The 26,995-nt window shown below is 41.5% G+C and overlaps 1 protein-coding gene and 1 pseudogene across 2 annotated transcripts in view; both read right to left on the bottom strand.

Annotated features, from left to right (window-relative positions):
* ACSS2 (acyl-CoA synthetase short chain family member 2) overlaps positions 1-25,190 on the bottom strand; it is a 51,711-nt gene extending 26,521 nt beyond the window's left edge. The window contains exons 1-2 of one of the 2 annotated variants that reach the window (XM_025932375.2): positions 24,913-25,190; positions 18,832-19,027 (exon numbers count right to left, since the gene is read on the bottom strand). In XM_025932375.2, the coding sequence (XP_025788160.2) occupies positions 18,832-19,027; positions 24,913-25,096 (380 nt within the window). In that variant the 5' untranslated portion in view covers positions 25,097-25,190. The remainder of the gene's footprint in view (positions 1-18,831; positions 19,028-24,912) is intronic. The other variant, XM_025932374.2, reaches the window with a different exon arrangement.
* Positions 20,797-24,725, bottom strand: LOC112868997 (small ribosomal subunit protein uS14 pseudogene; annotated as a pseudogene).
* Positions 25,191-26,995: the final 1,805 nt, after the last annotated feature.

Here is a 26,995-nt window from a genome sequence, read left to right as displayed (position 1 = left end):
AAAAAAAAATTACCATCTCTCTCTCTTATCCAGAGTGCCAAAGGGACAATTTGAGAATCTGTAACCTCAGAGGGAAAGGCCCAAGGCAGCAAATCAGAGAGCTTTCTTAAGAAATCAGTATAGGGGTATCTGGGTGACTCAGTCAGTTAAGCATCTGACTTCAGTTCAGGTCATGATCTGACAGTTCATGAATTCGAGTCTCTCATCAGGCTCTGTGCTGACAGTGCAGAGCCTGGAACCTGCTTCTGATTCTGTGTCTCCCTCTCTCTCTATCCCTCTCCTACTCACACTCTGTCTCTCTCTCAAAAATAACATTTTTAAAAGTTAAAAAAGAAATAAAAACAGAAAGGAGTAACATCTTACAAGACCAGTGCTCTAACACCTGAGCTATGGAGCCCAGAAAGGAGTAACATCTTAATTCAAGCAGGTGACAAACTCATGGCAAAACTACTTGCCTTATTTCTCTTAGAATTATGATTCATAAGTTGAATATTTAACATATTTATTTTAATTAGAAAAAAAAGTTAGGCATTTTCCAATAGAAAGTAATCTCATTTGGCTGATTTGTTGACAGTGAGAACCGGCTGTGTAAACTAGGTTGTATGGTGGACATTTTCTATAAATTGTATGATCTAAATTTGGAGTTCCAAGATTTCAAAAAAGATATATAAAATATATACATGTATACAATGTAAAACGCATTGGAAATTAGATTTTTTGCAATTATTAAATCTTATGATAAAATGTTTAAATGTGAACTTTAAAATGTGTAAACAGTTGGGGTGCCTGAGTGACTCAGTCAGTTGGGCACCCGACTGTGGCTCAGGTCACAATCTTGAGGTTTGTGAGTTTGAGCCCTACATTAGGCTCACTGCAGTCAGCATGGAGCCTGCTTCCCCGCTCTCTCTACCCCTCCCCCACTTGTGCTCACTCAAAAATAAATAAACATTAAAAAAATGTATAAACAGTTATGTAATTTTTCAAAATTCTTTTAGTTATACAATCTTAAAAGTTTAAGACCATTCATTTATTATTATTTTTTAAGCAAGCTCTATGCCCAATGAGGGGCTCAAACTCACGACCCTGAGATCAAAAATCATATGCTCTACCGACTGAGCCAGCCAGGCACTACTTAAGACCACCAATCTAAATAATTATTTTTCAAAGGTATCCTGCCACTGCCCACTACATCAGAATCATCTGAGGTAGTTATAAAAATACAAGTCAGAAGTCTTATCCTTTGGAGATTCTGAATTGATAGGCTGGCAGGGTCCAGGAATCTGGATTATTAATAAAATTCTCAAGTAATTATTTGGAGTCGCTAGATTTATTGTTTACCCCTAATTCAATGTATGAATTTGCACAAATTTTCTCGTCTCTCTGAGCCTCAGTTTCCTTCTCTGTAAAGTATTAGAGGGAATGAGGGAGTCAAGAGCATGGAGAAGATTGGTATTAGACTGGATAATTTCTTTTTTTTTTTTTTTTCAACGTTTATTTATTTATTTTTGGGACAGAGAGAGACAGAGCATGAACGGGGGAGGGGCAGAGAGAGAGGGAGACACAGAATCGGAAACAGGCTCCAGGCTCTGAGCCATCAGCCCAGAGCCTGACGCGGGGCTCGAACTCACGGGCCGCGAGATCGTGACCTGGCTGAAGTCGGACGCTTAACCGACTGCGCCACCCAGGCGCCCCTAGACTGGATAATTTCTAATGTATCTTAGACTCCTTGATTCTCATTTCTTCCTTTCAGAGGCAGGAGAATGGGCCCTAAAAGAAAAGAGGTTTTACATACACAGGGGATGGGGCACAGGGGAGAAAACAAATTTGGCTGAGATAGAGTCCAAATAGAAGTAAATAAAATGAAAGTAATAAAAGTAATAAATCCTGTCATGCCGGACTCACATGGTGTTTGCATAGATCAAATAGGAATCCAGCTAATTCCTTACACAAGTATAGAATAAAACCATTTTAGAGGATATTCTTTCACCTGATCTTCACAGCTACTTTAGCAATAGGTTGAGCAGGTATAATTATCCCCATTTTATTTATTTATTTTTTTAATGTTTATTCATTTTTTGAGAGAGAGAGACACACACAGCATGAGTGGTGGAGGGGCAGAAAGAGAGGGAGACACAGAATCCCAAGCAGGCTCCAGGCTCTGAGCTGTCAGCACACAGCCCGACGTGGGGCTTGAACTCACGGGCCGTGAGATCATGACCTGAGCCAAAGCCAGACGCTTAGCCAACTGAGCCACCCAGGCGCCCCTAATTATCCCCATTTTAAAAATCCAAGAAATCCAAAGGAAGTGGCTTGCCAAGACTACACAGCAGGTTAAGGAAAATCTGTAACTAGGTCCCAGGTTTCTGACTTTCGGGCTACTGTCTATTCAACAACACCAATTTGGACTGCACCTAAATGAGTATCAGAGAAGCCTCTCTCCTAAGAATCTCTAGCAACACTGTGAGAAGGAGGAGACTCTTGTCCATTTTAAGCTTTAGCCCATGGTCAAGATCATGCGCATCACAATCTCTTTAATATCCTGAGAACTTAATTGAAAGACCCAAAACCTCTGGCAGGGAAGCCTGCATATGTCTACCTTCATAGTCCTTGACAATGCTCAAGTGTCACAGAAGCATTTGTATATCCATTTGCTTCTAGAGACATGGCCCCATTCCCTGAAACAAGGCAAAATACATTGTCTCCACATTTCCTTCCTAAATAAAATTTCAGTTCATAGGCAAAAATCTTGTTCCACCCACCCAGCATGTAAGCTCCATGAGGACAAGAACCAGATTTCTCTTGTCTATTGCTATGTCTCAGCACCTAGTACTGCCTGGCACATGTCATTTAGGATCTAAATGTAAGACTTAAAATAATAAAATTCTTTTTTTTTTTAATTATGACTTATTTTTGAGAGAGAGAGTGCACAAACGGGGTAGGGGCAGAGAGAGAGAGGGACAGAGGATTGGAAGTGGGCTCTATGCTGACAGCAGAGAGCCTGATGTAGGGCTCAAAGCCTCCAACTGAACTATGAGATCATGACCTGAGCTGAAGTCAGATGTTCAACTGACTGAGCCACCCAGCCACCCCTAAAATAATAAAATTCTTAGAAGAAAACATATGATAAAAATTTCATGACAATGGATTTGGCAATAATTTCTCAGATATTATACCCAGAAACATAGGAAACAAACAAAAAATGGACATTGGACTTATAAAAAATTAAAAATTTTATGCATCAAAAGACTATCCCCATAGTGAAAAGGCAACCCACAGCATGGGAGAAAATATTGGCAAATTATGTATCTCATAAGGGATTAATATCCAAAAGATACAGATAACTCCTAAAGATCAACACAAAACCAATCAACACAATTCAAAAATGGGCAAAGGACTTGAATAGACATTTCCTGAAACAACATATACAAATGGCCAATAGCACATGAAACATTACTAGTCATTAGAAAAATGCCAGTCAAAACTACAATGAGATAGCAGTATTAAAAAGTGAATGAGGACAGTGCTCTCTGATCCTTTATTATCAAAAGCTCCCTGATGCCTAATAAAGTTCACACTGTTCAGCCTTGTCCTGGGTTCTTCCAGGGTCTGGCTCAACCTTAACTGATCAACTTCAGCCATGCTGTTCTTCTAGGACCATCTTTTGCTCCATCTGAAGCTCTCTCAGCCCCTGGGCAGGAATGCTGCAATGACAGGGAAATGAACAGACAGGGCAACTGCTCTGGACTGGAAGTCAGGATAACTGGTTTCAAGTCAAGCTTTGCTACTTCTAGTAACATTAATCCTTTTACAAATGATTTCACTTCTCTGGGCCTTAGGTACTTCAACTGTAAATGAGGGAAATATTTCATTAAATGTGCTTTCTAGATTTTTTTAAAAAAACTATTTTTTTTATGTTTATTTAAAAGAGAGAGAGAGAGAGCACAAGCAGGGGAGGGACATAGAGAGAGGGAGACACAGAATCCAAAATAGCTCCAGGCTCTAAGCTGTCAGTGCAGAGCCCAATGTGGGGTTCAAACCCACAAACAGTGAGATCATGACCTGAGCTGAAGTGGGACACTTTACCAACTGAGACATCCAGGTACCCCTCTAGATATAGGTTTTATTATTCATTCTGGCTGAGAGCAAGAAAGAGGGTTGAAAAGTGAGAAGTGGGAAAAGCGTCACAAAGAAGATGGCATTACGGATGGTTATGAAACAATAAGCAGGATTTAGACTGGCTCAGATAAGGAACAGACCAATTCAGGAAGAGGAGAACAACATTAATTAGCTTAGATATAGAAGTGGAAAAGCACAGGCCAGTTTACAAATACCAATCCTAAATAACATTTTCATCTACCAGTGGTGTTTTTTCATAAAGCTAAATTTATTTGATATAAAGGATACTTTGTGTTGTATGTTCTGCCTATTCTCATGCAGTTAAATTATCTTTATTCTCAATTGAGTGATAATAATATAAGCTGGTATTTGCAGTTTCAAAAATATTCCTAATTCATAAAATCTTTAATTGCAAACTCTTTAGGAGGTCCCTGCTGAAATATTTGTGGAATTTTTAAAAATCTCAATCATTTGATATAAAATTAAATAGCAACCAATTTAGTTTAGACCTTTAGGTATATTTTGTTGGCTATAAGACAGAAAAGATTAGAATGTCAAGGTCCTGAAAGTCAAGTAAAGACTATTCTGGATTGAAGCTTTATTTTGCTCTCCAGGTGCACCTGGATACAGATGAGTCACTGCAGCAAGGTATTACCTTCAAACAGACATGTGCATGAGCAGCTCCCAAGCAGCCTTATGGATTTTGGCCAGAGTCAAGTTAACCCTCTAGACCTCACATTTGTTCCAGAGCCCATATTGCTAATCAGCTTCAGCTCTTAGTTGACGGAATTTCCTGAAGGGTCTCTGTGGAGTCACATAGGTTTTGTGACAAAACCACCTCCTGGCCACTGTTGTGTTGGCTCTACTTGCCCATCTGTACCTAGGCACAGGCCCCAGTGACTGAGAAAGATCTGTACTTGTAACTTTTCTATAAATTTAGGTGTTTCAAATTTTTAAATTAAAGACTGATAATATAGATGAGGGAGATATCATACAAAGAATCCCAAATGCTTAGTTTAAGTTTTATTCTGTAGATAAAGAAAAGCAAGAAAGGTCCCTAGATTAAAAGCCCCTCCACCACCTCAAAACTTTTTACCTACTAAATCCCAAGCCATGGAGGAATGAAAGTGATCTTTGACAGAGTGGTCACCTGACAATCAGTGCCTACTGCTTGCCACATCATAAAAGGAAGAGAATGAGAGGCCAGTCCTTATTTTCATAAGCTTAAAATCTTTAATTGGAGAGATCCAAACCACCCATTGCTTAAGGCCAATCTTAGGAGGACAGAGATCAAGAAAAGCATGAAAAATTCAAGAGTAGGAAAACACCAAAGGAATGCAAAACAAAACAAAAGTGTGGTCAATCATCAAACATTTCCTAGAAATAGTACATTTTGAGCCAAGTTTGAGAAAAGAGGCTAAGTGTTCATGAGAGGAAAGAATGGCATTTTGAAAAGGATAGAAAAGTCATATGTGGCTGCCAGTCTTGAATCTCTCTGCCTAACAATGCCCTTGGACATGTGTGATATGTATGAATATTAGCATCACTGCAAAGTAATAAATATTTTCAGTATGTTTTCTCATCTTTCATCTCAACTAATCCTCATAGCAATTTTTTGAGATAGGTAGGACAAGATTTGCTATCCCATTTGTAAGGTCAGGAAACTGAGGCTCAGAAGGATGTCATAACTTGCCAAAGGTCACAAAGTAATGGTTAGGACCTCTGCCTGCAGATCCTCAGGCTAGGCTTTGTTTTTTTTTTTTTTTTTAGTATATATAACCAAAAGATTGATCTTTTCAAAATGTAACTGATATGTCATACGTCTAATTAAAATTCTTCATTGGTTCCTTAGAAATTGTCAAAGCTGCAATTTTACATCTCTGTGTATGAAACATAAATTCCTGATTCTCCTCAAAGCTTCTCCTCCCAGTTTTCTTTCTTCTCCAACTCAACTAATGAAAATTCCATTTTTCCAGTTGCTCAGACAAAAAACCTTTGACATATTCTTGACTCCATTCTCTTCTACCCCATATCAAGTTCATCAGCAAATCCTATTGGCTCTGCCTTCAAAACATTCCAAAATCTGACCACTTTTCACGACCTCTACCTTTATTTACATTTTCATATTTTGCCTGAACTACTGTCAGTGCTATTACTATCCCTTTGCTATTGTACCATGCCCCTCATCCACTATTCTCAAGGTAGTATGCAGACTACATATAGTAGATATTCAGTAAAAAACTGTTTAATGAGTGGATAAATGAGCACATCTCAGCTAAGGAAAGGATGTTATTTCTTTGAGGTTTGCCCTTTAACGTATTTTTAAAAATGTTTTTAATGTTTATTTATGAGAGAGAGAGAGAGCGTGAGCGGGCAAGGGGAGGAAAGAGAGGGAGATACAGAATCTGAAGCAGCCTCCAGGCTCAGAGCCTGATGCAGGGCTTGAACTTACAAATGGTGAGATCATGGTCTAAGCTGAAGTTGGATGCTTAATCGACTGAGCCACCCAGGCGCCCCTGCCCTCTAATGTATTTAGCTTTATATGTTATAAATTGTAGTCAACGATACTTTTTTTAAAATGTTTTTTTTATTTTTGAAAGAGAGCAAGAGAGACAGAGAGAGAGAGAGAGAGAGAGAGAACGCAAGTGGGGGCAGGGGGAGGCAGGCAGAGAGAGAGAGGGAGACACAGAATCCGAAGCAGACTCCAGGCTCTGAACTGTCAGTACAGAGCCTGATGTGGGGCTCGAACTCACAAATGATGAGATCATGACCTGAGCCAAAGTCGGAGCCTCAACCTTAAGTAGGCTCCACACACAACTTGGAGCTTGAACTCATGACCCCAAGATCAAGAGTCGCCTGCTCCACTGACTGAGCGAGCCAGGCACCCCTATGGTTAACATTTCTAAAGCTAGCTCTAAACCCCTGAAATAAACTACTGGTTAGACAAGTGGCAAATTGTCAAAGACGCAAAGGCTGTACAAACAAGCATAGTGTCTACAATAAGAGAATGTAAGTGTTCTGTCCAGAACAAGTTACAACTGCCACGTGACTGGCCAAGTCACTTCCACTCTCTGAGCCTCAAGTTCCTCATCTATTAAGCATTGTTGTAAACCATATCCAGGTTCAAAAAAACAAGGGAACAAACATACAAGTACAGTACAGAGGAGACACAGTTTATTATTAGAATAAATAGAAAAGTCTTAGGTATTATAGGAGATTATAAATTGGGTGGCAGGCACTGACAGTAATTCAGGTAGAGTTAGCTGTCGATGGGGTTAATGTAATCTTAAATATGTAAAGTTAGAACAAAGAATGGTAATAGTTCCCTGCCTGATGGAGACCATAGCTAGAATACTTCATTAGAGATACTGACAAACTAGAGTAGACTAGAGGAGACTGACACGGATGATAAAGAAGTTGTTCAGGAAACTACATCATGTAAGGAAACTGGAAGTATGGACTCAGTATTACCTCATCCATAAAATAAGAACACCGGACTAGGGGCGCCTGGGTGGCTCAGTCAGTTAAGCATCTGATTCTTGATTTCAGGTCAGGTCAAAATCTCATGGTTCATGGGTTCAAGCCCCTTGTCAGGCTCTGCGCTCAAGCCTACTTATGATTCTCTCTCTCCTTCGCTTTCTGCCCCTCCCCTGCTCATGTTGTCTTTCTCAAAAATAAATAAACATTTTTTTAAAAAAGGACACTGGACTAGATCAGGGATTTTCAAACTGAGCTTTGCAAATCCCTAGATGTTCTACACACATACCTCACAAGGACCTCAGTGACAAAGTGAAGCCAAAACAATGCAGCTCTGGTCCTCCTGTCTATGTTTCAACCAGATCAGCTCTGCTCTTGCCTGTTTTGGGTATGGGGCTTTGGGTAATAATGATAAAAACAGCTAACACACTGTTTGCCAAGCACTAAACCCTTTACACAGATTATTCCAATTATTCTTCACAACAATCTATGTCATAGGAATTGTTATTATTCACATTTTACAGACAGGAAAACTAAGGTTTAAAGAAGTGAGGCAACTACCCTAGCTAATAAGTATTAGAGTAGGGACTGAAATCTAAGCAGAGTCTATAGCCTACTTTTTTAAAAAATTTTTTTAAATGTTTATTTTTGAGGGGCGCCTGGGTGGCGCAGTCGGTTAAGCGTCCGACCTCAGCCAGGTCACGATCTCGCGGTCCGGGAGTTCGAGCCCCGCGTCAGGCTCTGGGCTGATGGCTCAGAGCCTGGAGCCTGTTTCCGATTCTGTGTCTCCCTCTCTCTCTGCCCCTCCCCCGTTCATGCTCTGTCTCTCTCTGTCCCAAAAATAAATAAACGTTGAAAAAAAAATTTTTTTAATGTTTATTTTTGAGAGACAGAGAGAGACAGAGTGAAGTAGCAGAGGGGCAGAGAGGGGCAGAGAGGGAGACACAGAATCGAAGCAGGTTCCAGGATCTGAGCTGTCAGCACACAGCCCAACACAGGGCTCAAATCCACAGACCATGAGATCATGACCTGAGCCAAAGTCGGACGCTTAACTGACTGAGCCACCCAGGCGTCCTTCAGCCTACTCTTTAAAAAAAAAAAAAAAAAAAAAAAAAGTTTATTTATTTATTTATTTTTGAGGGTTGGGGGAGAGAGACCGTGCAAGGGAGGGGCAGGGAGAGAATCCCAAGCAAGCTCCATGCTGTTAGCACAGAGCCCAGCACGGGGCTCAATCCCACGAACCATGAGATCATGACCCATGCCAAAATCAAGAGTCAGATGCTTAACTGAGTCACCCAGGGGCCACTATAGCCTACTTTTGTTAATCACTATACATATAATATTTTATTTGAGCAAAAAGATTCTAATGACTTTAAAAAATTGAAAATTACTGAACTAGATGATCTTCAAGGCATCTTCTATATTTAAATTTCTATAATTCCACATTCAGCCTGCAAAGGGATATAATAACTGTCCTCCAGACACCTGGGTGGCTCAGTCGGTTGAGCGTCTGACTCTTGGTTCAGCTCAGGTCATGATCTCAAGGTTTCGAGGATTCAAGCCCCACATTGGGCTCTGCACAGGCAGTACGGAGCCTGCTTGGGACTCTCTGTCTCCCTCTCTCTCTACCCCTGCCCCACTTGCTCGGTCTCCCTCAAAATGAATAAACTTAAAAAAAATAACTGCCCTCCTATATCAGAAGAGATGTTCTATGGAAAAAAAGAATAGGATTATTCTATGTAGCCTCAGAAAATAGAACTAAAGCAAAGGAAAAAGAGTGAAAGAAACTTACAGGGAGGGACTATATCTAAGAACTTTGTAGCAGAGCTGTCCAACAATGGGACAGATAGTAAGTGAACTGTGTGCTCTTGGTAGTGTTCCATAATCAGACTGATCACATGGGGATTGTTGGGGATGGAGATATTGGAGCTACAATTCCTGCTTTGTATAGGAAGTAGACTAAATGACCTCAAAGGATTATAACTGAGAGTCTCAAATTCTCAGATAGAGGTTCAAGGTACCAGACACTGGGAATCATTACTATTGCCCAATTTCTCTCATACCAAATCCAGGAAAAGGAGAAAGGCCCATCCTCAGCTCCATGCCTTCTGTACTTACTGTTGTAAATGTAAAACTGCCCTAAAGCAAGAACCCATGCTCCCACCTGACCACCTGATACCTTCAAGGGACAGGAACCCACTATTGGGTTCCTCCCCTGCTTCCAACCTCTCCCAGCTGTGCTGTCACTGCAGTCCCCTACATGTATTTCAGCAATTCTAAAGGTCAGTGCCAGAAGTTAACTTTAACAAGTACCCTGTTCATTCTCTACAGTTTACAGGTGGGAAAAAGAAAGCTCAGAAAAGGGCATTATCTAAAACCATTCTCCTCATTATTCACTAAATACACTGGTATAAGAAGTCAGCCCAGACACAAATTCATGAAGTTGACATGGAGCTCAGGATACTGAATCTGGCTTCAAGACAGTCTCCATTTATTATATACTTATAATTACATATGTTAACATATATAATAATATATTAATCTATAACACATATTATTACACATTTACTATTAACATTCCACCTACTTCTAAAAAGTGACTAGTGAATTGGACAACACAGCCTACCTGTCTCATTTTCAGTACTTTAGGGAAGAATTCTTTAAGGTGTCAAGGGTCATAAAACTCAGGAAGAAGTGAAACAGATTAGAGATCCACCTTAAACATGAAATCCTCCAGCCTTCTTCTGCAATTTGCCCACCAGATTCAAATGGAGAAAGACTGTTTCCAGCAACAGTTATTTCCCCACATACCTCCATTAGCATAAAGTATACACTACCAGAACCAGGACTGCCCCAGGCAAAGGGAGCAGACTCTCAACCTCAGCCCCTTAACTCCAAACCTTCTAAAATCCTCCTTTATTTCACCATGGCAACAGAAGCCCAGCCCACCTACTGAATCACTATAAGTTGCATCAAAACTTCTAAAAACCCACTTCCTCTTGAGACACAATCTAGAATCCTGAACTAGAAGAGCAAGAAGGACTTTGCAGAGTATCTATGACCACTAAGCCTCCACCACTCCCACAAAGGGAAGAGATGGTCTGAGACCATCTTCTTTCTCAAATGAGTGTTTTTCCTTACCACATGTATTTTAATCAGTAAATACACTATTGTGAAACCAGTGAAGACATAGACGGAATACAAAAAAGTCCCTCCCTTCCCATATCACTGAAAGGAACTCCAGGACATGGACCTAGATAATTAACAGAGTCCTTGGATATGAATGCTAGGACAGAACACTCTAGGGCTCTGGCTTTCCATATCACCTTCACAATCTTCTCCCTGTCAGAACATGGGCTTGTCTCACTTCCTACCTTCTCAAATACACATACAAATGCCCCACAGGTATCTGGAGAATTCTGGGTTTTTTTTTTAACGTTTATTCATTTTTGAGAGACAGAGAGAGAGTGTGTGAGCAGGGGAGAGGCAGAGAGAGAGGAAGACACAGAATCTGAAGCAAGCTGCCAGCACAGAGCCTGACACAGGGCTCAAACCCACGAACTGCAAGACCATGACCTGAGCCAAAGTCAGATGTTCAACTGACCGAGCCACTCAGGCGCCCTGGAGAATTCTAAATATCACACTCTGGAATTCATACTTGGGAGCACAGAGGGATTCTGAGAGCAGAGTTTCTGTCCAAAGGTCACTCCTAAAGTCACCTGCCTCTCAAAAGTTCTGGTTTCTAAGGAAGGATTAATAATAGCCAGAGCCTATGGAGAGACAGCAATGATTCTGCGGAAGATAAGCACCAAGATGGCACAGAGATAATGAAAGCCAGAGGCAACCCAAAGCAAATAGTGGAAGGAATGGACTATACCAAATCACTTGGGTTTGGAGACTGGGGTCCTCTCCTGGAATAGCCTACAGATTGAGCAGTTAGTATAAATTGCCAGAATAACAGCCATCAACTACTGTTTCCTCCCTTTCCCCATAAATCCTTTAATTAATCCTCCAAATCTTCTGTCCCCAGTGTCTCTTCAACTTGCCAGCCTCTCTACCTTTGCACTACCCCTAATATCCTTTGCTCTCTCTCCCTGAATGTCTATTCCAATAACTTTGTCACTGATCACCTTCTCACATATGTACACATAAATCCCCACTAACATCTCCTCCTACCACACTAGGAGGAAGAAATTGCAAGAGAGGTTGAAACCAGTTTTGTGTGGAAGGCAAGATTAGCCCTTGGATCAGATGAGTGTGCACCTTTGAGAAAAGTAAAATGTTATATAGACTAAAGAAACCATTGACTCTTCTCTCTCAACTTTCTGTTTCTCCACCATCTACACATGCAGTTACCTATGTTGCTTTTTTTTCCCTCCAAATTACTTTAAAATTTCATCTTTCCATTCCATTCCCACCAGCAGGATCCCAGTCCAGGCACCTCTACTCTGAATAACAAACTCCCAACAATCTGGCTTCACGCTCCCATTTCCATATGTATCCAGATTAATTTTTTTAAACCCAGGTGTGACCACATCATTCCCTTGCATATAATCCTTTCATAGGTCTCCAAAAAATAGTCAAGGTCTCCCATTCCCGGACCCCATCCACTGTTGACGACAACCTTGACTCCTCTTTGTCTCACTCCCCACATCCAATCTAAGTCAGCAAATTCCATGGGCCTCTTCACTCAAAATAGATCCAGATTTGGACTACTTCTAGCCACTTTCAAGATACTATTATGTTCTAAATCACCAACACTGCTCATCTGATTTCTATAATAGCCTCCTAATTGGTCTCCCTGATTCTACTCTTGCCTTCTGTCTATTCTCAACACAAAAGACAGAAAGATTCTAAATATACATCAAATTGCTGTCACTTTTGTGCTCAGGATTGTCCAGTGGTTCCCTACTTCACTATAAATAAAACCCAAAAGCTTATATTGACTTTCAAGGTTCTACATGATCTAGTGTCTTGCTGACCTCATTCTGAAAACTCTCTAGCTCACACTGCTTCAGCTACACCAACTTCTCAGCTAGTCTTAAACCAAGCAGCAGCACACTCCTACCTCAGAGCTTTTGTACTTGCTCTTCCATGTACTTGGAATATTTCTCCTTCCCAATACAATTATCTGCGTGGCACACTCCATTTCCTTCTTAAATGTCTGCTCAAATGTCACTTTTATCAGACAGTTCTTCCCTTATCAACGCCCATTCTTTGTTGTCATTCCCTTTTTGCTTATGCCACTCTGTATTTTTCTATAGCATTTATCACTACCTGCCATATATTCATTGGCCTGTTTGTTTACTGTCTGTCTCCTCAAGCTGAAATATAACTTCCATGAAGGCATGGATATTGTTCAGAATAGTTCCTGGTACATAGCAAGTGCACAATAAGTATTTATTGAATGAATAAATTGTTCCCTGTATAAACCCTTTACTCCAGACAAATTTGGCCTTCTCACTGTCCCAATAGTAATTATAGCTAATGTCTTTTGAGTGCTTTCAATGTGCCAGGAATTGGATACATCACTTTGTTACACTATTCAGTCAGTAACTACATGAGATGGAAACTACTTTTATCCATTTTACAGTTGAGGCTCAAAGATATTAAATAATTTGTATAAAATCATATAGCTATTTTTGCAGCAGAAACAGGACTCAAGTTAGGTTAGTCTGATACCAAAGCCCATTCTCCTAATTTTTTCATACTGCCTCCCTACATGCCTTCTCCCTTCTGTAAACTATTTGTGTAAGTGGCTCTTTGCAGTTGGCCCATAATTGCTTTCCAGCTGTTTTATATAGGTCTATTTGGTTTTCCAAATAGAATGTCAATTCCATAAGACCAAGATCTGGGTATTTGAAATGTGGTACCACATTTTATCTTATATTTGTAAGCAAATTAACCTTAAAGTTAATTTGACAAATTAACTTTAACTAATATGACAAATTTCTCTTTTCAGCTGTCACAATCTGGTGTTAGACAACTAGAATAATGAAGCAGGATCATATGGTGAAAAGAGTAACTGACTAGGAGTAAGGATACCTAGAGATTAGTCTCAGCTCTGTCTCCAAGCTCTGTGTCAGCTGTAGCCTCACTGATCTTTAATCTACTAATCTGTAAAGAAATTGGCCTAGATGAATCTAAATGATCATTTCAGGAGCACCTGGGTGGTTCAGTTGGTTAAGCACCTGACTCTTGATTTAGGCTCAGGTCATGATCTCACAGTCATGAGTTCAAGTCCCATGTTGGCTCTGCACTGACAGTGCAAAGCCTGCTTGGGATTCTCTCTCTCCCTCTCTCTCTCTCTGCCCCTCCTCTGCGTGCCCATGCCCTCTCTCTCTCTCTCTCTCTCTCAAAATAAAAAAATAAACTTAAAAAATAAATAATTGGCCACTTCAAATTCTAAAAATACTATTATTCCATGAAAATTTACAATGTGTCAATCCAAAAGTAAAAGGCCAAATTCTTCCTTAATATGGTTCTACTTTGGTTCTATGAGCACTATTTCCTCTGTGCATTATTTCAGAACATGCCCTAAAACAAGGAATGAGCTATAAACGTGGTTTGCTAATGCCACTAGAGCTATATAAATGACATTTTTTAGGTTGAAAAGAAAGTCATACTGTGACTCCATAAGAAGTATATCAATTAGAGAAAACCGTGGAAAAGATGTCATTTTAAAAAGCATTATTGGGGGGCCTGGGTGGTTCACTCAGTTAAGCATCGGACCCTTGATTTCAGCTTAGGTCATAATCTCAACAGTTGTGAAATCAAACCCCATGTCAGGCTCTGCACTGGGCACAGAGTCTGCTTAAGATGCTCTCTATTCCTCTCCCTCTGCCCCTGCCCTGCTCATGTGCGTGCATGCATGCACACACTCTCTCTAAAAAAAAAAAAACAAAAAACAAAGACTCTCTCTCCCTTTCCCTCTGCCCCTCCCCTCCCCCCAAGCACGTTTTCTTTCTTTCTTTTTCTCTTTCTTTCTCTCTCTCTCTCTCTCTCTCTCTCTCTCACACACACACACACACACACACACACACACACACACACACACACACAGCATGAATAAAAATTAGAGCAGGAAGAAGGTGGACTCCAAAACAAAACACTTTGGGGGAAAAAAGAGGACTTCATAGAATAAATGATATGATAAAGAGTTTGAAAAATACTGAGTATAAGATAAAGACAAATAATGCAAGAAAAATGGCAGGCAATTTTTAACTTCAGAGAAAACAAAAATCTGAATATAAAAGGAAATGCAGGGGCACCTGTATGGCTCAGTTGGTTAAACATTAGACTCTTGGTTTCAGCTCAAGTCATGACCTCATGGTTCCTGAGATTGAGCTCTGCATCCAGCTCTGGGCTGGTAGCACAGAGCCTGCTTGGGATTCTCTTTCTCTCTCTTTCTCTCTCTCTCTCTCTCTCTCTCTCTCTCTCTCCCCCCAACCTCTTTCTGCCCCTCCTCCACTTCTGCTTTCTCTCTCTCTCTCTCAAAATAAACAAATAAACTTCAAAAGAAAAAAAAGGAAATGCAATCATAAAATATTACTCTTATGTAAACATTGTGTTTAAATTAACTAAAAAACAGAGCTAGAAAGATGAGAGAATGAAGTTGGAGGAATATACAAGAACACAATTCTCATCTATCATAATAGGAAGTCACAATTCCTAAAGTATGTTGTATAAGCATACTACTTAAAACTATGGAGGTAGAGCACCTGGGTGGCTCAGTTGATTAAGCACCTGACTTTTTTTTTTTTTTTTTTTTTGAGAGAGTGCGAGTGCACAGGCAAGGGAGGGGCACAGAGAGAGGGGGGAGAGAGAGAATCCCAAGCAGGCTCCATGCTGCCAGTGCACAGCCCAAACCGGGGCTCAATCCCACCAACTGTGAGCTCATGACCTGAGCCAAAATTGAGAGTTGGATGCTTAAATGATTGAGCCACCCAGGCTCCCCTGAGCATCTGACTCTTGACTTTGGCTGAGGTCAAGATCCCAGGATCGTGAGATTGAGCTCCACTTATGGAGCCTGCTTGAAATTCTCTCTCTCCCTCTATCCTTCTCCCCTACTTGTACTCTTAAATAAATAAATAAATAAATAAATAAATAAATAAATAAATAAATAAATAAATAAATAAATAAGGAGGTTTTAAGAGAAGTAACCACATCTGGCATATTTGCACTTTACTTTTTTATAACAAATGTGACTTATTTGTAGCTTGGTTTTACTTTATTGTTAACATAAAATAATTGAATAATAATGGCCCACATGGTACTTGCCTCCCACTCCTCTATCCCTATATCCATAATACTTAACATATGACTATCCAACATCTTTAAAAATTCTTGTTGATTGAGCGACCAATGTAAAAATGGAATGAAGAGAGGCGCCTGGGTGGCTCAGTCGGTTAAGCGGCCGACTTCGGCTCAGGTCATGATCTTGCGGTCCGTGAGTTCGAGCCCCGCGTTGGGCTCTGTGCTGACAGCTCAGAGCCTGGAGCCTGTTTCAGATTCTGTGTCTCCCTCTCTCTGACCCTCCCCCGTTCATGCTTTGTCTCTCTCTGTCTCAAAAATAAACGTTAAAAAAAAAAAAAAATGGGAGGGAAGCCTGGGTGGCGCAGTCGGTTAAGCGTCCGACTTCAGCCAGGTCACGATCTCGCGGTCTGGGAGTTCGAGCCCCACGTCAGGCTCTGGGCTGATGGCTCGGAGCCTGGAGCCTGTTTCCGATTCTGTGTCTCCCTCTCTCTGCCCCTCCCCCGTTCATGCTCTGTCTCTCTCTGTCCCAAAAATAAATAAAAAACGTTGAAAAAAAAATTTAAAAAAAAATGGGATGAAGATATCTTGTTATGGAATTATAGAATTTTGCACTAGAAGCAAATTTAGAAATTATATAATCCAATGCCTCTCAAATTGGTGTTCCATGAAATACTGCTTCTTGTAATGTTAATAGCATGCTGCAGAAAGTGGGGCTCAAATAAATTTGGGTAATCCCGTGCAAAAAAATTAATCAGGTGTCTTTACTATAGTTCTTGGAGGCTTTACTATGTTAATACACATTGGGAATCCCAGAAAGGTAATTTATTATGTAGTGTTTCTCAGATTCATTTGTTTCATGAATTAAGCCCCTGCTACTATCTCTAGTAATGAGTGGTTTCTGGAGCATTCTTTGGAAAACACTGATCTAGTCAACTCCTCTCATTTTACAAGTAGGAAAAGAGACTCTCTAGAGTCTGTTCAGGTCTGGATGGCAGGGGAACTAGAAAGAAGGGCTTCAGGATTCTGGAGCAGTCTTCAGTGATTGAACAACTCTGGCCTAAGTTCTCTCAGTCTTTCATCATGCACTTGAATTATTTCAAACAGTGAACAACATCAGACACAAGCCTCTCCTTTACAGATCTTTAAAGATTTTCTGATCCCTAAGGAACCCAGGAAGTGAACCCAAGTGTCAAATGGAGCTCAAGCCATAAAGTCCAAGGGCAGAAGCTAAAGGAAGTCTCAATAAAAGACTGAGTTTCAGTGGCAAAGTAACCCTAAATTGAGCAATAGCAATGTGAATAGACCACTCACATTTGTACAGTTTTTTTTCCAATAAGTAAATAAATGCTTTCACAACATCATCTCACTTGAGATGAGAAAGACGGGGTAGAATTACGATCCTCATTTTATGGAAGAGGAAAGGGACTCTCACAGAGTTAAATGACTTGTCTGTGGTCATATAGCAAGTGAATGGCAGAGTTGGGCTCATTTTAGGGCATTAGGGCTCTTATTAATACATCACAAACTGGGCAAATTTTGACTGAATACCCATTAACTCTTCCATGAAACATCCAAACTACTCCTATTGGCTCACTTAAAAAGAATAGATCAATTCTCAAAATGCTCATGGTGATGGCAGAATCAACACCCCAATTATTGGAACTTCAAGGTCCTATTTGGGTTCAGTGTAGTAATACCACCTATAAGCTATGTTGCTAGAAGGAAGGGGTCTTAAAAAGTTCCCACTAAGAAGGCAACATCATCTAGTGTTACCAGCAAGGAGTCAAACAGACTTGAGTTTGAGTCCTGGCTCTACCACTTACTTATAAGCCCTATGATTTTATTCACTATATAACCCTCTGTGCTTCACTTCTTCACCTATATCGCACAGCTGCTAAAAAGCTAATGTTAAGAGTTAGAAGGATAGCATGGTGCCATGGTTATGAGTATAAACTCTATAACTGTCCTAACTGGGTTTGAATCTCAGTCCTACTTCTTACTAGCTGTATGACTTCAGATAAGTCACTTAACATCTCAGAATTTCAGTTTTCACATATGTAAAATGAGGAAAACAGTGCATTCTTGGTTGTCAGCATCAAATGAGATAATATTTGTTAAGCACTTGAGCATAGTGTCTGATACTTTTGGGGAATGTCATCAAAAAGATGTGACCTCCAATCTACCTGATTGACTCTTCCAGCAGTGGGAGGCTTCTTACCCCTTCCCATGTCCTTGGAATGTGGGTTCCACTTGCCTTTCCTGCTCAAGGACATAACCTTGAGATGTGATGATGTAGTACTGAAAACACCTGCATGTTACTAAGCCTACTTGGGACCTCTACACACTTTTAAGATTTGGAGGGTGAGTACAGTGTTCCGTTTGTCTTGCTGCTGTCCAAGACAAGCTTTGTATGTAAGTTCTCTTTGTTTATTAAAACTGCCACCTATGAACCTGGAATGGCTGCCTCTTTCTTCAGTCTCTCCTTACCCTCTGCTTATGGGGTGGAGGAGGGGGGCGGTTTCAGATTATACCTGGGAAACTCCGGGAAGGACTGCAAACCAACAGGTATTATAGTTCACCCAAAGATGATAACAACAATGGTAGTGAAAATCCCAGTATCCATACTTTCCTCCCAAAGCAAAATGAGAAAGATTGCTACTCAGTCCTATTCACTTCCATTTACCCTCCCCTCTCTTTCCTCTCCAACTACAAGCCAAGAGTGCCAGACTAAAAGTCAGGACACCTGGCTCTGAATGTCAATTCTGTCACATACTAGTTATGTGATTTCAGTGAAGTCACTTAACTTACTTGAGGTATTTTTCCTCATCTGAGATTAAATTAGCAATACTTTACTTACTCTCCTAGGTTGTTGCAAGGATCAAATGAATTAATAGATTTTAAAGTTCTTTGCGAACTATGAAACACTATAAAATTTGAGTGGTGACTTTTTATCTGCACAGGCTTCAAGATAGATGTTTTTACCAGTAAAAAGCAACTTTATCGCCAAGTTTTTTCTCATGGACAATTCGATCCAGTACGTTGTAGCAGATGTTGGTAGTTGCTCCTTTCATCCACTCGATGAAGATTTTTCCTTTAGTCACATCAAAATTGTACTGGAGGAATGGGCCAGGACATGAGGTCTTCCAGTAAAATTCCTTGGCAATGTCTCCCCAAAACTCTGCAGCAGAAAGGGAAACCAAGACGTCACCAAATTTCTCAGACATATTTATCCTCAGATGGCTTACCAGTCTATGACACGAACAAGTCACAACTTCTCTGCCCTATACTCTAGGACCCACAATGGAGGTCCTTCCTTTACCTGTCTAATTTTTATCACCTACTACTTTCCTAACCTACCTTGTATTCCCATGAGCTGAATCTTGACTCAAATTTCTTCCTTCTCTCAAAACTGCCACTCCATTTTTTACCATCTATTCAAATCATAGCCACACAATGCCTAGCACAATCAGTAATTTAACAAATTAAGTAGTGAAAGGAAGAAATCCTTTACCCACAGAGCCTTCCATAATATCTTTCTCCTAATTTGTTCATTCATTCACTTTCAGCAATTATTTAATGAGCATCTCCTCCTATTACATCTTGACCAAGTGTTACTTGCTATGAGTCAGATGTTGCTTTAAGCTCTTTAGGGGCGCCTGGGTGGCGCAGTCGGTTAAGCGTCCGACTTCAGCCAGGTCACGATCTCGCGGTCCGTGAGTTTGAGCCCCGCGTCGGGCTCTGGGCTGATGGCTCAGAGCCTGGAGCCTGTTTCTGATTCTGTGTCTCCCTCTCTCTCTGCCCCTCCCCCATTCATGCTCTGTCTCTCTCTGTCCCAAAAAAATAAATAAACGTTTAAAAAAAAAAATTTAAGCTCTTTATATGTATTATCTTATTTAGTCTCTACCACAACCATAAGAGGTAGGCCTTGTTTTCATTCTCATTTTATTGATTTGAAAAATCAAGGCTTACCAAATGTCCATTGACTGATGATGGATAAAAAAGACGTGGTATATATACATAATATATAATGGGTGCTGGGTATGAAGGAGGGCACTTGTTATGATAAGCATTGGATTTTGTATGTAACTAATGAATCACTGAATTCTACTCCTGAAACCAATATTGCACTGTATGTTAACTAACTAGAATTTAAATAAAAAATTGAAAAGAAAAAAAATGAAAATCAAGGCTCAGAGAAGTTAAATAACTTACCCTAGGTTATATAGTTACTAAGTCAAGATGTGAACTGCCCAGAGGAAGACATTTTTGCTAAAATCTAAAAGAGAACAGGAGTTTTTCTCCACTTCCCTACCAGGAAACAGGGCCATGAGATAGAAAGGAACCAAGGGTATATGTTAAGAGGAACTCCCTGGGGCTGAAGCACTGAGAGTAAGAGAAAGAGTAGCAGAAATTAATTCATAAACTGGGCAGATCATGCGATCCTTCTGGGCATGATAAGGAATTTGATATTATCCTAAAGAAGAATGGAAAGCCATTGTAAGATTTTAAGGAGAGGGACATGAACAGATTAATAATCTTAAAATATTTGCCTGCTACTCCATAGAAAATGTATTCAACAGGTAAAACATGTAATGTCAGAGCACTTAGGATATTGTCAGTACAGGGTCAGGAGCTAGAAGGAAGAGACACACTTAGAAACATAACAGTGAAAGGAAATTTAGAGATTATTATCCTCATTTCACCAATAACAAACCAAATTCATAGAGGTAAAGTGATTTGCTCAAGGTTATGTGATTCAGTTTACACAATCTAGGTGGAAAGATAAGACTAACACATGAAATACTGTTGAACATGCAAAACGATATAGTTGAAAGCTAAATCATATGGTGTACAACTTGCAAACAATTTAAGAAATCCAAATAATTTTTAAAAAAGATAAATCCAATGTCAGATGGCTCTGTAAGAGATACTCTTTTTTTTTTTTAATTTTTTTTTCAACGTTTTTATTTATTTTTGGGACAGAGAGAGACAGAGCATGAACGGGGGAGGGGCAGAGAGAGAGGGAGACACAGAATCGGAAACAGGCTCCAGGCTCTGAGCCATCAGCCCAGAGCCTGACGTGGGGCTCGAACTCCCGGACCGCGAGATCGTGACCTGGCTGAAGTCGGACGCTCAACCGACTGCGCCACCCAGGCGCCCCAAAAGAGATACTCTTATATGATAATAGCATTATAAGAAATTGTCACAATCTTACTGGATAACAGTAAAATGACTGACGAGAGCCATAACATTTTTTGTACCTTTAAACATCTGCTAACTTAATTTTGGGAAGCACACTACAAGAAAAAATTCCAAAGGAAAAAAAAAAGTGATTGCTAAAGAGATGTTTGTAGTAACACTATTTATAACAGTGAAACTGGAAACAACCCAAGAGCCTAATAATTAAAAAAAAAAAAAAAAGCTGATGAAAACTAGTAATACTAGTAGTAATACAACAGAATACTAAATGGCCACTAAACAGAGGACAAATGGGAACTGGCATTTTAGCAAATGGCCATTCCTGTACCAGGCACTGGACCAATCTTATTGAATCTATTTGTGTGTGTGTGTGTGTGTGTGTATGTGTGTGTGTTTTTAAGATTTTATTTTTAAGAAATCTCTGTATCCAATGTGGAGCTTGAACTCACAACCCTCAGATCAAGACTCACTCGGTGTCCCTCACTGAATTTTTTTTTCATATTAAAACACTCATAATTGAAGTATTTTTATTTTGTGTACAATGAGTGAGCATTAAGGTAGGTGTCCTGGATATCTGCGGTTAAGGTAGGTATCTTGGATGACCCACTCACGGTAGTTTACTCAATCCAATTTAATACAGCCTGTATCCTCTGCATACTGATGGAAACACTGGCGGCACATACTGAGGCTGTGTTTCCCTGATCAGACTGTGGCGATTTGAGCAGACATGGCAAGAATAAAAACCCTGGCCAAACTTCCTCAAATGGCCCAGTAGAGCTACTGGTGATCTATCTTCTCTCTCCAATGCAGCAAAATGAGACAAAAGGCTTCACTGAATGTTTATACAGCCCTATTAAGTATATATTAACTACCCTAATTTTATAGATGAGAAAAACAAAGCTCAGAAAACATAGGAACTCTCCCAAGGAAACACACAGCTAGAAACCAGTATACACAATCACATCTGTTGTTACAACTACATTGAATACATGTATATACTCGAAAATATTTTTAAGTGATAATAGTAGGCACAGGTTATATAAAACTATTTATGACCCCCATTTATGTATATCAATAAGGATGAGGAAAACTGAGTTTTGGGACACTTGGGTGGCTCAGTCAGTTAAGCGTTCGACTTTTGATTTTGGCTCAAGTCATGATCTCACGGTTTGTGGGTTCAAGCCCTGTGCTGATAGTGTGGAGCCTGCTTGAGATTCTCTCTCTCTGTGCCCCTCCCCCCTTGCACTCGCTCACCCACACGCACTCTCTCTCTTCCCCCGCCTTAAAATTAATAAATAAACTTTAAAAAAATAAAAAGAAAACTTGAGTTTTATGATCACTTAGTTTTGTTTTGGGAGGGGTTTGTTTTTATTTGGTGGAAGTATTGAAATCTGGATGCTTCATTGGCATGCATTCTTTTTTTTTTAAGTTTATTTATTTATTTGGGGTGACAGAGAGAGAGGGGGAGACAGAGAATCCCAAGTAGGCTCTGTGCTGACAATACATCGCGGAGTTCGAACTCACGAACTGTGAGATCACGACCTGAACTGAAATCAAGAGTCAGATGCTTAACTGACTGAGCCACCCAGGCACCCCACCATTAGCATGCATTCTAAATATGAAAGTTCAGAACAGGAAAAGATGAGCATGGACTAGATGATCAGGGAATGTTGTGTGGAACTGGTGGGTTTGACTAGGTAGAGAAGAGCAGAAGGAAATGGGCAAAGGCAAGGAGATGGGAAATAAACCTTTGTGTAATCAGTATATCAGTGAGAATGACTGGTCTAGAATAAGGGGTGTGGTAAGGAATAGCGGGAAATAAGAATAGAGAGGTAAGGTGTAGCTAGTTATCCAGACCTTGAGTAAACGGCAATTTCAAATTTTTATTTGAAATTGGAGGAAATAGGGAACTACTGAAAGTTTTTGAAGTGACATATGAAAGCAATGTTTCCAGAATCTCAATCTAATAGTGTTTATTTTAGATAATTCTACCAGAGAGATTGGTGGGTGAGACCAGGGGACGGGAGAACCAATTAGGAGGCTGCTTCCTTGAATTAAAAGGTACTGTGGGAATGGAAGAAAAGGTAAGCAGAGATATTTTGAAGAGTATTTAACAGAATTTGGTGAAAGGCAGACTGTGGGGTCAGGGAAGAGGAAGACTATAGCTATCAGGAGTATAGGTTCTGTAGTCAAGACTATCTTAGATCAAATCCCAGATCCACTGCTATGCAGCTTTATGGCCTTATGCAAGTTAGTTAATCTCTCTACACTTCAGTTTTCTTCTCTGCATAATGGGGATAACAGTCTACATCAAATCAAACAGGATTTGTGTTCAGTAAGCAGTAAGCAATCTTTAATGAGATTAAAGAGATAGAAAAGATCCATCTATAGTTGATACATAGATCTTATTATAGAAGAAGATGATGAAAGAGATTTAGTTTGGGATAGTGGCACTGACAGGGATTAGAAAATTAAGGGGAGAGCAGTTTTGGGAGGGAAAATTGGTAAATCCCAGACACAGTCATGTTAAATATGGTGTAACATCAAGGTATGAGAATAAAATGGTCTACAGACCTATGAAATCTGGGACCAGAGCGTAAGTGGGATCCTGGGCACAGGGCTAAATATATAGAAGTTATTATTGTGGAAATAGATAGAAAACAGATTAACTCATGATGGGGGAAAAAATAGAAGAGAAGTGAAAAGAGGTCTGAGGATTCAAACTTGAACACTGCCTGTGTAGCAGTCAACCATCCTACACTTGATTCAATCTTGTCTTCCATTACTCAGTAATCCCTTGGCCCACGTTGTTCTTATTATCAGACTAACCACCATTTACTGAATGCCAACTGTGCTTCAGGCACTCTATCATGCACTTATCACCTGCTTTAGACCTCAAACAAACGTAGGAGGTAAGTATTATTATCAGCATCCTACGGACGAAGAAAAGGAATCTTAGGTTTAAAACTCTGCTTAAGACCTCACAGTGAATGAATGGTAGATTTGGGGGTGGTCTGATTCATTGCCCAGGCTTATCCCACTGCCAAACATAATGCTGCCTCCCAACGTTGGTACAGTTTTGACCCCTTACCCAGACTGAGGGCAAGGGCAAAGAATTTTCCATACACATTCTTAAAGACATGGGACTTTCTATCAGAATTTCTGAGTTATTACAATCCCAGCCCGATTTTTTTTTTTTAAACTGCATCTTAGTGACTTGTTCGGTCTTACATTGCGTAATTGCCGCTGGAATTTATGAAATATGAAAAACAGATCTGGGACTCCGTTACTAATGTGGGGGACCCCCAGGACGGGAACGAGACCCTTTACTAACCAACTGTGGAGACTAAGTCACAGGGTAAAGGTGTCAGGAGGCAAAAGCTGAGTTGGCGTGAAAGGGAGCAAAGAAAGTTCTGTAGCTCTCCTCCCCTCGAGGCTCCCCTTCGCCTCTGCGAACCTCAGGAACTCAGACCTTCACTCGCCTCAAGGAAGCCCCAACTCCTCACGAAATCCCCAAGTCGCCAAGGAACTCCCTGGTTCCTAGGGAACCTCATCACAGAACCCTCCTCACCACAGAACCCTCCTCACCACAGAACCCTCCTCACCACAGAACCCTCCTCATCACAGAACCCTTCTCCCTACAGAACTCCCATATCCTCCCGGAACTTCTTTTCCATCTCCTCAAAGAACCTGCCTCTTCATGAATCTTTCAACCTCCCAAGAGAAAACCCAACTCCGCCAGGGACCCCGATCTCCTCACGTAATCCCCGTCCCCCACGCCTCGTGCCCAATTTCTCACTCTTCTGCAACCCCCCACTTCTCTCCTCACTGACCCCACCCAGGGCCGCCCGGGCCTGGCCTCACCTCGCGGCTCCTCCACAGAGCGCCGGTGCAGCTCGCGGTAGCGCTGCAGCGAAGAGACGTGCGCTGAACGGCTGACCTCGGGCGGCGGAGACCAACTCCGCACCCGGCTCCGGGGTCCAGACTCCTCCCGCTCCCCGCTCCCACTCCCGCTCCCGCTCCGGCCCCGCTCCTCCGGAAGCCCCATAGCGTCAAGTTCCGAGCGCTGTAGCAGCCTTTGCGGGTAGCTTCTCGCGCCCAGGAGAGGAAAACAGGCTGGCCCGGGGGCGGTGCCTTACGGGAGGAGAGGCCCGGCCGGCGGAGGCGTGGCTTAAGCAGCCTCGGCGGATGGCGGCCCGGAGGGGCGGAGCCATGCTCGATGGGGTCAAAACGAATGTTAGCAGTGACACGGATTGGGAAAAGTCGAGTATTGCTTGGGGGTAGGGGCGGAGCCGACTGCGGAAGGGGTGGAGCCACAGGGGAGGAGCTGAAGGGGCGGGGCGCGTGACAAGAGAGGTTGGCATCTTGGAGTGACAGAGGAGGGGAGGGGCCAGACGTGACAGTAGAGGAGGTGGGCCTTCTCCTGTCATGGAGTGACAGGGAGTGGCGAGCCTGGAGGTGACAAGAGAGGAGACTGAATCATGGAGTGACCACAGTGGGGTGGGGTCTTGGAGTGACAGATGAGAAGTTGGGTTACGGCGGGGCTCGAGCGGGAAAGAGCTGGGCAACCGAAAGGAGTTGGATCTGGCCCATAATGGAGACGCCCCGTGATCTGATTGCACAAGCCAGTCACTCCACCGATTTGGAAAGCCAGGTGGAATAGGGTCCTTTCCGGGTGGCACTGTTCTCTGAGAACTATCCCCCAATTCTGAGTAAACCACTCCCCTCTGTCCCCAGGAAAAACTCCTCCCACGACGTTGAGGGCTCGGCCTGGGGACAGGATGCCCTCTCTGCTAACCTTGGGGCCAGCTCAGAATTTTCTCCCACCTCTGAAGATATGTCTTCACTCTCCCTGCCTCCACAAATTCCCATATAGATCTCAAGTACAAGACGCAAGTGAAAACTAGGAGGTGCTTTTAGGTCTTTGCTAATAAACACATCTCCTCATTATGCAAATAATGAACTCAGGGAAAGGAAATAATTTGTGCAAGGTCACAGAGAAAACAACAACCAGGTTAGGACCAAACCTAGGTCTTCTGACTCCCCTTCATCAGGCTGAAGGTAATGCTTGTAAAACACTAAAGTCTATGCAAAATAGGAAAACTCACCCTTCTTTCCTTCCTAATCTTTTTACTTCACCAAGAAACCCCTCCTACTTGTCACAACTGGGCTCAATTACCTCTGACTTCCCTCCATCCCTTCTACTACAGAAAGGAGAGGCCAGACAAGACCCTCTATCTCCCACCTGCACTCACCACCAAGAAGGGCCCTCCCCACCCATCAGTTCACAGAATGGCTGTCAAGGTAGGAAGGATCCTTAGATATCTAACTCCAAGGGTGATTCTGAGGGTCAAAATGGGCAGCCCCACCCCCTGAAGCCTACACAGGGCTTGTGACCCCACTTGGCCCAGGCTATCTTCTCATCTTCTCCTTTGTTCTTTGTCCAGCTAACCACAAGCCCAGAACACCCTAAATTGAAAAAACAAAAACTCCCCACCACCAGACCTATGATCCAGAGCCTATTCAATCCTAAAGTGAGAGTCTCAGGGCTCCCTGAAAGGGTACAAACCTCATGGAATGGACATGGACCCCACTGAGGAGACAGATAATTCACCAAGAAGGCATTGACTGCACTGAAAAAGGCACACACACTTTACTGAAGGTACTCCATTAAGGGAGCACAGATTTGCTGAGGGATCTCAGATCTCACTGAAGGGCTGTGGACCCTGCAAATAGGACATAAAATGCATTGAAGTTCTCTGATTCTATTGAGGGGACATGGACTTCCTCCTAGGAGATAGAGAAGATATAGGTTTTACTAAGGAGACATAGACTCCACTGAGAGGACTCAAACCCCGCTAAGGGGCCTCTCACAACACTGAGGAAATGGACACCACTAAGGGATCACAGACCTCACTTAGTGGAGACTACAAGGGGGATCAGACTT

The sequence above is a fragment of the Puma concolor genome, chromosome A3 (genome assembly GCF_028749965.1).
Source record: "Puma concolor isolate L17-30 chromosome A3, mPumCon1.1.hap2, whole genome shotgun sequence".
NCBI classification, from domain to species: Eukaryota; Metazoa; Chordata; class Mammalia; order Carnivora; family Felidae; genus Puma; species Puma concolor.
The sequence above is the reverse complement of the archived record's forward strand: the minus strand, read 5'-3'. Positions and strand labels throughout refer to the sequence as shown.